This window comes from Pseudophryne corroboree, chromosome 9 (assembly GCF_028390025.1).
Source record: "Pseudophryne corroboree isolate aPseCor3 chromosome 9, aPseCor3.hap2, whole genome shotgun sequence".
In the NCBI taxonomy this organism is placed as follows: domain Eukaryota; kingdom Metazoa; phylum Chordata; class Amphibia; order Anura; family Myobatrachidae; genus Pseudophryne; species Pseudophryne corroboree.
The window spans coordinates 198,344,908-198,361,627 of NC_086452.1; the positions used below are offsets into that span (position 1 = coordinate 198,344,908).

Consider the following 16,720-nt stretch of genomic DNA (forward strand, 5'->3'; position numbering starts at 1 on the left):
TTCCCGTTTAACTCCTGCTGAGCGCCGAAGACGTCTCTCCGAGTTTCTCTGTCTCTATTGTGCAGCTCCGTCTCACACCATTAATGCCTGTCCCAAACGTCCGGGAAACTCCAAATCCTAGCTCGCCAAGGAGAGGGCCGGCTAGGAGTAATGATCTCCTCTCCATCTCCTCAAGATTGTAATCTCCCAGTCTCGCTTCAAGTTGCTCAACGTTATCGGAACGTCATTGCCCTCCTTGATTCCGGAGCAGCTGGGAACTTTATTACCGAAGCCTATGTTAAACGGTGGTCCCTACCCACCGAGAGACTTCCTTCGTCCATTTCTTTAACTGCCGTAGATGGCAGCAAAATTTTTGATGCAGTTATTTCTTTAAGGACTCTACCAGTTCGTCTGAGAGTGGGAGTTCTTCATTCCGAACTTATTTCTTTTTTAGTGATTCCAAGAGCCACACATCCTGTGGTCCTGGGCCTTCCATGGCTCCGTCTTCACAATCCTACAATTGATTGGACGACTACGCAAATCCTGGCATGGGGTTCCTCCTGTGCTGAGACATGTTTGTTTAAAGTATTGCCTGTCTGTTCTTCCTCCCCCAGGTCGTCTGATGTTCCACCTCCTCCATATCAAGATTTCACGGATGTGTTCAGTAAAGCTTCTGCAGATATCCTTCCTCCTCATAGAGAATGGGACTGTCCGATTGATCTCGTTCCAGGGAAGGTTCCACCTCGAGGCCGAACTTATCCGTTGTCTCTGCCTGAGACGCATTCTATGGAGGAATATATTAAAGAGAACCTAGCAAAGGGGTTCATTCGACCTTCTTCTTCTCCAGCCGGCGCAGGCTTCTTTTTTGTAAAAAAGAAAGATGGTGGTCTGCGGCCGTGCATCGACTACAGAGGTTTGAACGACATTACCATCAAGAACCGTTATCCTTTACCCCTGATTACTGAGCTCTTTGACAGAGTTAGCGGAGCTACCATCTTTACAAAGCTGGACTTGCGAGGTGCATACAATCTCATCCGGATCCGTGAGGGTGACGAGTGGAAGACCGCCTTTAACACCCGTGACGGACATTATGAGTACCTCGTCATGCCCTTCGGATTGAGCAATGCTCCAGCTGTCTTCCAGCATTTTGTCAATGAGATCTTCAGAGACATTCTATACCGTCATGTCGTGGTCTATCTAGACGATATCCTCATTTTTGCCAACGATTTAGAGGAACATCGTTTTTGGGTTAAAGAGGTTCTGTCCCGTCTCCGTGTCAATCATCTCTATTGCAAATTAGAAAAATGCGTCTTTGAAGTCAAGTCCATTCCGTTTCTAGGGTACATTGTGTCCGGTTCCGGACTAGAGATGGATCCTGAGAAACTACAAGCAATCCAAAATTGGCCGGTACCCTTAACCCTCAAAGGGGTCCAGAGGTTCTTAGGGTTCGCCAACTATTACCGAAAGTTTATACGAGACTTTTCCACCATTGTGGCGCCTATTACTGCTTTCACTAAGAAGGGTGCTAACCCGTCCAAGTGGTCTGAAGAAGCCATGCAAGCATTTCATCTTTTAAAACAAAGGTTCATCTCTGCGCCTGTTCTGAAACAGCCTGACATCGACTCTCCTTTCATCTTAGAGGTGGATGCCTCCTCCGTTGGAGTAGGAGCGGTGTTATCTCAGAGGGCTAAAGATGGCCATTTACACCCTTGCAGTTTCTTCTCCCGGAAGTTCTCCCCAGCTGAGCGCAACTATGCCATTGGCGACCAGGAGTTGCTAGCCATCAAGCTCGCTCTAGAAGAGTGGAGGTATCTGTTGGAGGGAGCTTCTCATTCAATCACCATACTTACAGACCACAAGAACCTTTTATACCTGAAGGGCGCACAATGTCTCAACCCTCGTCAGGCCAGATGGGCACTTTTCTTTTCCAGGTTCGACTTTAAACTCCAGTTCTGTCCGGGCTCTCAGAATCGCAAGGCCGATGCCCTTTCCCGCTCATGGGAGCAAGAAAATGAGTCAGAGTCTTCAGACAAGCATCCTATTATAAATCCGTTGGCATTCTCCACGGTAGGGATGGACTCTACGCCCCCATCAGGGAAAAGTTTTGTGAAGCCGATGCTAAGGAAGAAGCTCATGCATTGGGCCCATGCTTCCCGTTTTGCCGGACATACAGGTATCCAAAAAACCCTGGAGTTTATCTCTAGGTCCTATTGGTGGCCAACTCTGAAAAAGGACGTCTTGGAGTTTATTGCATCTTGCCCAAAGTGTGCCCAACATAAAGTATCCCGCCAGTCGCCTGCGGGGCAACTGGTTCCACTATCCGTTCCCCGTCGACCATGGACCCACTTGTCGATGGATTTCATTACAGACTTACCCATGTGCAACAAGTTCAATACCATCTGGGTGGTAGTTGACCGGTTCACCAAGATGGCACACTTCATTCCTCTCACCGGTCTTCCGTCAGCTTCCAAGTTGGCTCAAGTATTCATACAAGAGATCTTCCGACTCCACGGTCTTCCTGAAGAAATTATCTCAGATCGAGGAGTTAAATTCACAGCCAAATTCTGGCGAAGTTTATGTCAAGTCCTCCAAGTCAAGCTAAAGTTTTCCACGGCTTACCATCCTCAGACCAATGGTCAAACCGAGAGGGTGAATCAGGACTTGGAGGCCTTCCTCCGCATCTATGTGTCCTCCTCTCAAGATGACTGGGTTCAATTACTTCCCTGGGCCGAGTTCTGTCATAACAACCAGTATCATTCTTCATCTGCTTCAACACCATTCTTCACTAACTTTGGATTCCACCCTAAAGTCCCTGAGTTCCAACCGCTTCCAGCAACTTCTGTTCCCGCAGTGGATATCACCTTGCATCAGTTTGCCAATATCTGGAAGAGCGTACGATCAGCTCTGCTCAAGGCATCGTTCAGGTACAAGAAGTTTGCGGATAAGAAGCGTCGAGCAGTTCCTGCTCTCAAGGTGGGTGATCGGGTATGGTTATCCACGAAGAATTTGAGGTTAAGAGTTCCCAGTATGAAGTTTGCACCTCGCTATATCGGTCCTTTCAAGATTGAACAAGTCATCAATCCTGTTGCTTACAGACTCCAGTTGCCTCCCTTCTTAAAAATACCCAGGACATTCCATGTTTCCCTGTTGAAACCGCTGATCTTGAATCGGTTTCATTCCTCACTTCCTCCAACTCCGAAAGTCCAAACTCAACGAGGCGTTGAGTATGAAGTGGCCAAGATCCTGGACTCACGTCACCGTTACGGTCAACTACAATATCTTATTGACTGGAAGGGTTATGGTCCTGAGGAACGTTCATGGACCAATGCTTCTGATGTCCATGCTCCTGCCTTGGTCCGGAGATTCCATTCCAAGTTTCCTCAAAAGCCAAAGAAGTGTCCTGGGGCCACTCCTAAAGGGGGGGGGGGTGCTGTCACGATCCGGGTATCTGGACGCCATTTCTTACCCATCAGATGCCTCCTAAGGCTGGCTCAGCGCTCCAGGACCGGATCCCATCTGTTATCCTGATGTGTACATTCCTGTATCCTCTCCTGTCACTCTGGGACGCTGTCACAGTAAACGCCATATTACACCTGGCATGGCGTCTCCCGCTGCCTCCGCCGCCGTCCCTGAACTTCTGCATGCAGAGTGTCTGAGTGGCGATTACGTCAGCCGCGGCCTCCGCTGTGTCCGCGTGGTTGGATGTGCATCTGTCAGCCTGGCGCCTCCTGTCTCCGGTGGCCGGCGCCGCCATTACTGTTTTCATTACCACATGGATTACAAACCAAACTTCCCTCCAAGTGTCTGCATGGGCGCAGCCATCTTGGATTCTGTCAGCTGATCATTTCCACCAATCTGTTCTCAGTATTGATAATCTGCATAATTGCCTAGCCAATCCCTTCCTTGCTGCAGGTATAAATACACTGTGCCTGAGCAAGGAAGGCGTCAGTGCTTTGGTTGTCAAACCTAGTTCCTGTTTGTCTCTATCCTGTGATTGTCTTCCAGGTTCCAGCTCCTGTCTCAAGACTTCCACCATAGAGACCCGCACCAGCATTCCACCTGCGGTGTAGCCTGACTCTCCAATCCATTGTGGATTCATCTGTTTCCAGCTACAACATTACCTGCTTCCAGCTCAGCTTCCAGCAGAGTACAGCTTCCCTTAAAGGGCCGGTGTCCTTTCTACACTTTACCACTCTCCACCGGTATTATTATTTCTCCGCTCTCAAGTTCTACATTTCAGTTCATATTTCATCGCTCCCAAGTTCATTTATTATTTAACTGGTTCCAGCCAGTATCCACTCCGTGCTAACAACAGTCTGGTTCCAGCCAGTATCCTCAGCAGCTGTTTTATCTTCAGCAACCCAGCTTTTCCTGGAACACCAGCTGGCACAATCCTGGGTTATCTCCATTGCTACAGTCGGGCCTGGTAAGGACTTTCCATCTAGAAGATCATAAGAACTATCTCACACTACCAGTGCCCTGTGGCTCCTGCCATCCTGTAGTACCCAGGAACTGTATTTATTCTTTGCTGACTTTTACGTTTTCTTTTACTGCTGCTGTGTTGCGGAGTTGTCATAATAAACATCATTGACTTTTATCCAAGTTGTCGTGGTCACGCCTTCGGGCAGTTATTATTCATGTTACTTACATGTCCAGGGGTCTGATACAACCTCCCAGGTTCCGGTACATCTCAGCCCCTGCAACTGAGGCTGCCTCCCGTCAGCTCAGGCCCTCAGTTGTGACAACTATAAGCTAAGTTTAAGCTTTTTTTCGCTTTCTCCTCCTTCACCACTTGAACGGTAGCGCCATCTAGTCCACATAACCACAGATCTTTCTATCATTTACACCCCTTGGGATAGGGTACCAGTGTACTTTGCGGGCAGCCACCGTCATACTAGAAGCGCCACGAAGGACTTCTCTACACCACTTTTTGACCTTCACTCAGAGCAGTGATAGCGAACCTGGAAGAAGGGGACTATATGGTGTCTCTGGACATCAAAGATGCTTATCTCCATGTCCCAATCTACCCTTCTCACCAAGGGTACCTCAGGTTTGTGGTACAAAACTGTCATTATCAGTTTCAGACGCTGCCGTTTGGATTGTCCACGGCACCACGGGTCTTTACCAAGGTAATGGCCGAAATGATGATTCTTCTTCGAAGAAAAGGCGTCTTAATTATCCCTTACTTGGACGATCTCCTTATAAGGGCAAGGTCCAGGGAACAGTTAGAGGTCGGAGTAGCACTATCTCAGGTAGTGCTACGTCAGCACGGGTGGATTCTAAATATTCCAAAATTGCAGCTGATTCCAACAACACGTCTACTGTTCCTAGGGATGATTCTGGACACAGTCCAGAAAAAGGTGTTTCTCCCGGAGGAGAAGGCCAGGGAGTTATCCGAGCTAGTCAGGAACCTCCTGAAACCAGGACAAGTGTCAGTGCATCAATGCACAAGGGTCCTGGGAAAGATGGTGGCTTCTTACGAAGCGATTCCATTCGGAAGATTCCATGCAAGAACTTTTCAGTGGGATCTGCTGGACAAATGGTCCGGATCGCATCTTCAGATGCATCAGCGGATAACCCTATCTCCAAGGACAAGGGTGTCTCTCCTGTGGTGGTTGCAGAGTGCTCATCTTCTAGAGGGCCGCAGATTCGGCATTCAGGACTGGATTCTGGTGACCACGGATGCCAGCCTGAGAGGCTGGGGAGCAGTCACACAGGGAAGAAATTTTCAGGGCTTGTGGTCAAGCATGGAAACGTCTCTTCACATAAATATCCTGGAACTAAGGGCAATTTACAATGCCCTAAGTCAAGCAAGGCCTCTGCTTCTGGGTCAGTCGGTATTGATCCAATCGGACAACATCACGGCAGTCGCCCACGTAAACAGACAGGGCGGCACAAGAAGCAGGAGGGCAATGGCAGAAGCTGCAAGAATTCTTCGCTGGGCGGAAAATTATGTGACAGCACTGTCAGCGGTGTTCATTCCGGGAGTGGACAACTGGGAAGCAGACTTCCTCAGCAGACATGACCTCCACCCGGGAGAGTGGGGACTTCACCCAGAAGTCTTCCACGTGATTGTAAACCGTTGGGAAAAACCAAAGGTGGACATGATGGCGTCTCGTCTCAACAAGAAACTAGACAGATATTGCGCCAGGTCAAGGGACCCTCAGGCGATAGCGGTGGACGCTCTGGTAACACCGTGGGTGTACCAGTCAGTGTATGTGTTCCCTCCTCTGCCTCTCATACCCAAAGTATTGAGAATCATAAGAAGGAGAGGAGTAAGAACTATACTCGTGGCTCCGGATTGGCCAAGGAGGACTTGGTACCTGGAACTTCAAGAGATGCTCACGGAGGACCCGTGGCCTCTACCTCTAAGAAAGGACCTGCTCCAGCAGGGACCTTGTCTGTTCCAAGACTTACCGCGGCTGCGTTTGACGGCATGGAGGTTGAACGCCGGATCCTGAAGGAAAAAGGCATTCCAGATAAAGTCATCCCTACCCTGATCAAGGCCAGGAAGGATGTAACCGCGAAACATTATCACCGCATTTGGCGAAAATATGTTGCGTGGTGTGAGGCCAAGAAGGCCCCTACAGAGGAATTTCAACTGGGTCGTTTCCTGCATTTCCTGCAAACAGGACTATCTATGGGCCTAAAATTAGGGTCCATTAAGGTTCAAATTTCGTCCCTGTCAATATTCTTCCAAAAAGAACTGGCTTCAGTGCCTGAAGTTCAGACGTTTGTCAAAGGGGTACTGCATATACAGCCTCCTTTTGTGCCTCCAGTGGCACCTTGGGATCTCAATGTAGTGTTGAGTCTCCTAAAGTCACATTGGTTTGAACCACTCACCACTGTGGAATTAAAATATCTCACATGGAAAGTGGTCATGCTGTTAGCCCTGGCTTCAGCCAGGCGTGTCTCAGAATTGGCGGCTTTATCATATAAAAGCCCTTACCTAATTTTTCATTCAGACAGGGCAGAACTGAGGACTCGCCCTCAATTTCTCCCTAAGGTGGTTTCAGCGTTTCACATGAACCAGCCTATTGTGGTGCCTGCGGCTACTAGGGACTTGGAGGACTCCAAGTTGCTGGACGTAGTCAGGGCCCTGAAAATATATGTTTCCAGGACGGCTGGAGTCAGAAAATCTGACTCGCTGTTTATCCTGTATGCACCCAACAAGCTGGGTGCTCCTGCTTCTAAGCAGACGATTGCTCGTTGGATTTGTAGTACGATTCAGCTTGCACATTCTGTGGCAGGCCTGCCACAGCCAAAATCTGTAAAAGCCCATTCCACAAGGAAGGTGGGCTCATCTTGGGCGGCTGCCCTAGGGGTCTCGGCTTTACAACTTTGCCGAGCAGCTACTTGGTCAGGGGCAAACACGTTTGCTAAATTTTACAAATTCGATACCCTGGCTGAGGAGGACCTGGAGTTCTCTCATTCGGTGCTGCAGAGTCATCCGCACTCTCCCGCCCGTTTGGGAGCTTTGGTATAATCCCCATGGTCCTTACGGAGTTCCCAGCATCCACTAGGACGTCAGAGAAAATAAGAATTTACTTACCGATAATTCTATTTCTCATAGTCCGTAGTGGATGCTGGGCGCCCATCCCAAGTGCGGATTGTCTGCAATACTTGTATATAGTTATTGTTACAAAAATCGGGTTGTTTATTGTTGTGAGCCATCTTTTCAGAGGCTCCTACGTTTATCATACTGTTAACTGGGTTCAGATCACAAGTTGTACGGTGTGATTGGTGTGGCTGGTATGAGTCTTACCCGGGATTCAAGATCCTTCCTTATTATGTACGCTCGTCCGGGCACAGTATCCTAACTGAGGCTTGGAGGAGGGTCATAGGGGGAGGAGCCAGTGCACACCAGCTAGTCATAAAGCTTTTACTTTTGTGCCCAGTCTCCTGCGGAGCCGCTATTCCCCATGGTCCTTACGGAGTTCCCAGCATCCACTACGGACTATGAGAAATAGAATTATCGGTAAGTAAATTCTTATTTATTTAGGCAAAACCAACTTGACTTTCCCTAGATAAACATTTTGAATCTGACTGCTATGCCGCTGTAATCTCGGCACTTTGAGAAACCGGAAGCTACTGCATGTGGCCCATTCTGGCTTATCTAAAAAGACAGCACTGTGCGAAGACTTCATTGCACAGCAATCCTGAAAGAATCATTGACTAAGAGGGTCACACTGGTGTATTGCATGCTTGGCAGGGCGGTGCAGATTTTGCATCAGGGTCTATGAGCCGCTACCTATACCACTGCAACATGGTGAGCCAAGGCTGCTTAGATGGTCCCACACAAGACAGGCTTAGACGCAGTTGTTCAGTAGGAAAATATCATTACTAATTTTATTCTGGTCAAGTTTGAAGAATAGAATGTAACCAATGGTGAGCTACTGTACTACCCCAAGTTTTTGGCAAATTGTCGCAGGCTTCTTCCTTCACTATGGCATAGCTAGAATTAAACTATCTTCAAATATACAATTCATTATTAATTAATTAATTAGCCGTTTCTTATATAGCGCAGCATATTTTCCATTGTGCTTTACAGTTGAAATTAATTATTTATAGGTTTATATTTCTTAATATTGTCACTTTATTTTCTTAAGAGATGATGTGTAAAAGTGCAAATTTCCTATCCTGGGTCTGTGTATTTGCACATTTACAACTGCTGAAGATGACCTGACCTTCTGTCTATAGAACCAGCATCTGTTGTGTCTTATAAATGCCATTCATGTCTCTCTCTCTCTCTCTCTCTCTCTCTCTCTCTCTCTCTTAGTCCTGCTCCTGTCAATCCCGCTCTAACCATCCCCCTCCATGTCTCCTTTACAGTACGGCAGCCGAAACCAAACTTTAACCCCATATCAGTGATCATTGGATCCGTTGCTTTTGTGTCAGCGGGCATCATTGGGGCGGCCATTTATCTTCTCAAGCAAGCAAAGGTGCAAGGATCCTACAGCTTGGTGAAAGCCTTGAAAAACACAGTGTAATATTACATATGTAGCTTGTAATGGACATATTCATGTGCTGCTATGGGACAGTGATTTATATTACATAGGAACACCAGCTTCAGCACAAGAAAGACCAGTTCCATCAAGGCTTGTGCTGTAAGAGTTCTTCTGTGAATGAATCCAAAGTGAGCTTGTGCTGCCCACAGTCTGCTTTCCGGTACATACGGAGAACCTTGGTGCTAAACCATAGTTATCCAGATATTCTGCCTATGAATGGGAAAAGATTCAAGCAAAAAAGACTAAAAGACAGGTATCAAGGACAAAAATGACTTAAACTGGATGGAGCTTAGTGTGTGAAATGGCACTGTTTGCACTTAGATTTCTGTGTGTGTGTGTGTGTGTGTGTGTGTGTGTGTGTGTGTGTGTGTGTGTGTGTGTGTTTGTCATGTATACTATGTGTGTGAGATTGTCATTATTTTAGTGTCTAAAGGCTGCTCATATTTATATTTACTATTATTTTCGGCACACTGTTCCTGATTGTTCTGTCACCGCCTTTGTGTGCTTGTTTTATATGTGGTAGAGTTGTGTTACGTGTGATACATTTTAATTTGGCTCTTCTCCCCCAGCATAGCTGTCGCTCTTTTGGTCTTTTGTTTGGCAATGAAAAGAGTGAACTGAGTAATTGGAAGGATTAAACCCAAGAGAAAGGGGATTTTGTGAAGTGAGAGCAAAGGAACACTACATCATTACACTTGTAGATTTCTGGGAGGACCTGAAACTGTTCTGAACTGATTCAGCCATTATACCCAAATTATGCATATAGGACAATCCTGTGAATTTCAGTGTCCATCTGGCTAGAAGATGTGTGCTTTGGCACAATTTCATGAAATAAATAAAAAATAGATAATTCTAGTTAATAAAAAATATGTGTTAGGAATTTGCCAGTAGTACTCACCCTGCACACACTTACTGTACTTACCTTTCTGCATAAATAACCTGGAGAACAGCGTAGCGCAGCTTTCCCAATGATATGCAAGGCAGAGAAATCACTGGGAAAACCATTTTCCTGGGGAATGTTGCACCAGGGCAGCCCCTTACGGAATTTATTCACATAGGAATGTAATGTTTGAAAAGGGATAAAAGTAAAATAATAGGAGATACAATTATCAAAACCTGACTCCAAAGCTTCTCACATCAGAAAGAAAAAATATTTACTATGCATATTACTGATGGGAAATATAATACATATGCTAATGTATGTATAAACTCCTGTAGAAACAGCTGTATAAGGGGAAGATGTATCAAACCTTAGAGAGAGATAAAGTGAAGAGAGATGAAGTACCAACCAATCAGCTTCTGTCAAATTACAGGCTGTGTTTGAAAAAATGACAGAAGTTGATTGGTTGGTACTTTATCTCTGTCCAAGGTTTGATATATCTCCCCCGAAAACTGTAATTTCTGTAAATCTGTATGGCATTTGTAAGTTCCAATGCCATCACTTGTGAATGATGTGGAATATTGCACATCCTCCTGATAATTATTACAGATATTAGAAGTAACCTTGGAGATCAAGTGCATTTGGCCCTCTGCCTTAACCCTTTATATGGTTACAGAACTCCTTTGTGACTTGTAATAGCATTATCATTTACAGTAGGCATTACATTATCCCGTATACTGTATTATTCATTGTTGAGTTACTGGGCTGCATATTACACAGTATTTACTTTGCAATCATTCATTGTTACGTATATTCAGTATTCATACTATTCTGTCTCTCTTTCAGTCATACACTAGCAGCAGGCCGCCCTGTGCATCACAGCTAGCAGTTGTCACTTATATCAGCCGTACATTTTTACACTGTTTCATACGATCTGTAGCTGATATTACGTATTGTAAATAACTACACTGTTTGAGAACATTTGCCAGCAGATTTGCCTTACAGTATGTGTATGGCATTGCATTTACTGTTTGCACTGCAGAACACTCCTTGGATGCTAAACAGCATGTGTTATGTCTGCGTTACTTGTTCTCCTCAGAACAACAGTGTTACCTGTACCAGCAAAATAGCCTAGTAGTGGACACTGCTTTTTATAGATGTCTCCAGTTTCAGCATTTAAAATGACTAATACTCAGAGGTGCAAGTATGCGGGTACGCTCGGGTATGGAGTACCCTTAAGAATTTGGCAGCGGGTACACAGTACCACCTGCCACACACTATGCCATTACCACAATTATAATGTGCCACAAAGCAACAAGACTATGGTGTTTGGCAGCATGACAGCTCCTCCCACTTTGTCAGGGTTACTTTGAATGTGACAGTGGCTGTATTTTCCTGTTATAATGGAGGCATTACTACATATTGTTATTAAATTGGGGGCATTGCTATATATTTCTATTATACTGGAGGCATTACTATATATTTTTAGCCTTGCCTCTAGATTAAAAAAAAAAAGGGGGGGGGGGCTGTCTTGTGGCTAGGCCGGTAGTGTCATGTAGCCACTCCCACTAGCAGCATTTGGCCATGCCCCCTCACAACACATGACCACGCCCATTTTTCGGCACTCAGTACCACAAAGAAAATATTTCTACTTGCACCACTGCTAATACTGTATGGTTTTCTTATAGTCTAGGTGTTTAGAAAGCTTTTTTGTGTAAAATCTGTTATTTTTGGTTAACACTATGATTTTTGATGAAAGAAAATATTTTAAATAAACATTTGATGCTTTTTAAAAGTGGATTCTTTATAAATGTCTTCCTTCATTCCTTCTGCTTTGATTGTCTTATGCACAGAACAGTAGTTTGTAGGAATCTATGATCTGCAAATTTTATTTGTTGAAGGGAATAGGGTTACCTCCTAGCAACAGGTAGTGGGTTTACAGTATGTGCAAGCCTCCATCTATTCTGAAGGCAGGGAGACTATTCACTCACCTCCCTGACAATCTAGTGGTGAAGCCACACAAGTGCAATCCAGGCGCCTCCAGTACAGTGGTCACATGCATGTCCGCCAGCAGCTAAGCAGGCAGCCGCCTCACAGATTTTCACAAGTTTACAAATGGCAATCCCATACCTGAACAGGAATCAAGGTATAAGGTAGGATTATCTCTACAGCAAGAAAACAAGTAAGAGAAAGAAACTAAAAATGTACTGAAACAGTATAACAAAGCTAGGGTGCTGAACAGCAACGATCAGGCCTGAACTGCGCATGCGCCGGCACATGACAGACAGCCGACGGCTGTCTTAGCCCTGCGATCACCTCTGCCTGATTGACAGGCATAAGCGGTCGCTGGGTGGGAGGGGGTGGGCCGGCTGCGTTTAGCCGCCGTTTAGGGGACACGGTCCGGGCAACGCAGGCGTGCCCAGACCATTGGGGGGGAGGGCCGCGGCAGTTGCGTGGCGACCTGGGCAGCGACGAGTAGCTCCATGCCAGCGTGCAGGAGCTGTGCTGGTAGGGAGCTACTCTACAAGTACAAAAGCATCGCAGCTGTGCAATGCTTTTGTACTTGTACGGCAGGGTAGGGACTGACATGCAGGGCAAACTAGCCCTGTTCTGGGCGTCCTCCCGCATGTCAGGGAAGCTGATCGTAGATGTGCTAAATTTAGCACACCTATGATCAGGTCTGAATCACCCCCATAGTCCTGGTGTCTTTTTCTGTTACCATGGAGGGTCTGTACCAAGATATTTGGAGAGAAATGCAAACAGTTGAGAAGGGCACGGTTGCTAGGTAGCAATCCTATGCCTTAGAACAAATTGTTTGCCAGTCATAGATTCCTGCAAACTATTTGTTCATCGGGAGATTGTCACTTAGAAGCAGCTAGTGGGCATAGTACCACATACATGGTGGTTGTTCAGAGAAACCTAATCCTTTCCATATCGCTAGGCCTCCAATAATATTGGAAAATATATGTGCAGATGACCAATGTGCAGTGTGTGCATAATTGTTTTAAGAGATAAGAGTTGTGGCTGCTTTAGGTACAGCCCAAAACCATACATGCCTTCCCCGGAAAGGTGGGCAAGTCTCCCGCTTTGCCTGCCAGCCCCCCGCACCCCTCCTCGGCCTCCCACAGCAGGGAACAAGTGTGCAGTCCAACGGGTTCCGATGATGTGATTCGTACTGAATCGCGTCATCGTAGCTCCGCCTCCACTATATGTTTTGTTCATATGTCTGTAAATCCAGTCATCAGGACACAGAGACATGTGAGTTCACACACCAACTCCAGGCACACTGACCACTGGACCACCCACTTCCCAGCATCCCCCTGGTCCTAGGGACCATCACCGAAGATTCAAGCTTACAAATGTTAGTAAGGGAGTGTCTACAAATATTAAGCATTCTAATACACTAACATCACATCCTCTTTTCTTTAAAGATAAGCCCTGTACGCTTCAATGCAACAATTAACAACTTCATATTAAGAACATCATCTAACACGTTTCAATGAGTCTCTCAGGTCTGCGTATTTCCCTTTTGGGTCTTTCATACACAGTCTGTGTTTCATCAACCATGTTGGACCTTTCTAGAATCGTGGTTTGTTCACCATTATGAGGATCATCATACATGTCAGATGAAGGGTATTCTTCAGTCATGTTGTCTTCATTATGGTTAGGTTGAGATCTTAAATCCACCCGATTTCTTCTTACTTCCGTTCCATGCTCTGTACGTATAGTATAAGATCTTGGTGCTACTTGTGCTTGCACAATACCTTTCTGCACCCAAAATACCTTTCTCGTGATCTCTGAGACGGACTTGGTCACCCGATTTTAGATCAGATAAGCTTTTTGCTCGCCTGTCATGGAACAGTTTCTGTTTCACCTGTTGATGTTCCTTACTCAGTCTGACCAACGCTGAGTTAGGTGTATTAAGCAGTTCATCATGTATCGGGAGATTTGCTCTAATCCTCCTTCCCATCAGCATTTGTGCAGGAGAAAGTCCATTCTGTAAAGGTGTACTGCGGTAGATTAAAAGACTTTTGTAGAAATCTTCTTTACCTTCTTGAGCTTTGTTCATGAGACTCTTTACAGTTTTAACTGAACCTTCCACCAACCCATTTGAGCATGGATAGTGGGGACTTGACGTAGTATGGACAAATTCCCACTCATCAGCAAATTGTCTAAATTCAGCACTGGAAAACTGAGGACCATTGTCAGTGAACACTTCCATAGGAAAACCATGCCTTGCAAAGATTGACCATGCAATTGATTACGGCTTTACTAGTAGTTGTATGTAGTGTCTTCACCTCAGGGTAGTTAGAGTAATAATCAGTCACGACAATGTACGTTTTCCCATTACAATCAAACAAATCTGCGCCAACTTTCTGGTACGGTCTCTCTGGCACTGCGTGAGGACTCAGTGGCTCGACTTGTTGTTTCGGTCTATACGTAAGACATAATTCACATAGCTGTAGTCTGTGCTATGTCTTGGTTCATTCTTGGCCAATACATAACTTCATGCACTCTCCACTTACATTTTTCTTCTCCTAAGTGCCCTTCATGTATCTTGAACAGCATAGTTTTTCTTAGTCGTACAGGTATGACAAACCTATTGCCTTTGTAAATAATACCATCGACAACGGTAAGGTCACTGCGGTACATCCAATAATCATGGATAGACAGCGGGCACGCATGTTTTTCTGCTGGCCAACCTTTCAGAATTATATCTTTCAACACTTTCATTGTGTCATCTGTCTCAGTTTCTTTCCTAATCTGTTCTTGTCTTTCAAGAGACACTGGTAGAGAAGCTACGATCAAATTAACATAGGCTTCTATCTCTTCATCCATCAGACTTTTGGAACCTTCACTTTTGTCCACAGCACGAGAAAGTGTATCAGCAATGTACATGTATTTGCCGGGACAGTACAGCAAGTGTACATCATATTTCTGTAGTCTGATAAGCATTCGTTGAATTCTCATGGGACAGTCATGCAATGATTTAGTCATGATAGCTACCAATGGCTTGTGGTCAGTTTCCACTGTAAATGTTTGACCATACACAAACTGATGAAATCGCTCACATGCATATGTGATCGCTAGAAGTTCTTTTTCTATCTGAGCATACCTTGTTTCAGCACTTGTCAGTGCTCTTGATGCATAGATTACTGGTTGCCATGTATCCTCATGTTCTTGTAACAGCACTGAGCCTAGGCCAAATTGCGAAGCATCTTCTGAAATTCTTATTCTTTTCGCAGAAATTTAAGCACTGGTTGCTCTGTAATGATCTGTTTCAAGTTTTGCCAACTTTCTTCTTGTTCATGTGACCACATCCACTCGTTATCTTTGTCCAACAACCATCTAAGAGAGGCTGTTCATTCAGAGAGTTGAGAAATAAACTTTCCTAAGTAAGTAATCATTCCTAGTAATCTTCTGACGTCGTCTTTGTTGTTAGGACGTTCCATGTTCACTATGGCTGATATTTTCCTTGGGTCTGGTTTTACACCTTGATCCGAGACCACGTCGCCCATAAAGGTAAGTGTATTCACGCCAAATTCACATTTGTCCTTGTTTAGCTTTAGATTCACTTTCTTGACAAGTTCCATTACTTGTCTCAATCTAGAATCATGTTCTTCCTTTGTAGATCCCCAGACAATAATGCCATCCATCATTGTTTCAACACCTGGAATATGTTCAAAAATCATGTGTATCTTTTTGTGATATACTTCTGGAGCAGACAATATTCCATATGGTAGTTGAAGAAATCTGTATCTACCTTCTGGTGTATTAAATGTACAAAGCTTTGAGCTGGCCTCATCTAGCTTCATTTGCCAGAATCCTGAAGATGCGTCCAATTTACTGAACCATTTTGCTCCTGCAAATTGCGACATGATTTCATCTCTGGTTGGTAGTTTGAAATGTTCTCGTTTAATAGCTTTGTTTAAATTTCTGGGGTCTAGACATATTCAGAGTTGTCCATTTTTCTTTTCAACAATTACTAAGGAGCTTACCCATTCAGTAGGCTCATCAACTTTCTGTATCACACCCAAGGCTTCCATGCGATTTAACTCTTGTTTTAGTTTTTCTCTCAGCGCAAACACCACTTTTCTACAAGGGTGTATCACTGAAGAAACTTGCGTGTCTATATTTATTTTATGCTCTCCAGGCAAACAACCTAGACCTTCAAACAAGTCTCTGTATTCTGTAAACATTGATTTGCAGTCATCTTCTACTTGTGATGTCACCATAAAAACTTTCTTTAGCAAGCTTAGTTTCTCACAGGAACTTAATCCTAGAATCGGTTGCACATTTTTATCCACAATCAGTAGAGATGTTTAAAACGGTTGTCCCTTATATTTCAGTGTCACTAAGCATGTACCTTTCACAGGAATTTCCTTCCCAGTGTACCCTGTAACTTTCACTTTGGTTGGATGAATTTTAGGTTTTACTCTAAAAGTCTTATAGTCTTGAAATGATATTAAATTCACCTGCGCGCCATTATCAAGCTTAAAGGGAATGACAATCTCGTTCACAGTTAAAGGGACAATTCATTCTTTCTTATCTGCACTGCAAAGTTCAATGCAATCCACAAAGAATTCATCTGTTTGTTTAACAGCATGCACTTTGGTTGTTTTACTTTTAATTTTACAGCATTTGGCAAAGTGATTAAGTCTACCACATTTCATGCAGGTTTTACCATAAGCAGGGCACATTTTAGGATTGTGAGCATTTCCACATCTACTACACATTTCCTTATTAGACTGTGGCTTAGACTGCTTCATTATTGAGAATGGAGGTTTGCAAGGCTCTGTTTTCTGCACTACATGGACATTAGCATCAACTTTCTTGTGTAACGTTTTGGCTT

General features: G+C 44.8%; 1 protein-coding gene across 4 annotated transcripts in view; it reads left to right on the plus strand.

Annotated features, from left to right (window-relative positions):
- Positions 1–11,648, plus strand: part of LOC134957862 (vascular cell adhesion protein 1-like) — a 35,967-nt gene extending 24,319 nt beyond the window's left edge. For 3 of the 4 annotated variants that reach the window (XM_063940080.1, XM_063940081.1, XM_063940079.1), the window contains exon 11: positions 8,812–11,648. In XM_063940080.1, the coding sequence (XP_063796150.1) occupies positions 8,812–8,969 (158 nt within the window). In that variant the 3' untranslated portion in view covers positions 8,970–11,648. The remainder of the gene's footprint in view (positions 1–8,811) is intronic. The other variant, XR_010186770.1, reaches the window with a different exon arrangement.
- The last annotated feature ends 5,072 nt before the right edge of the window (positions 11,649–16,720 follow it).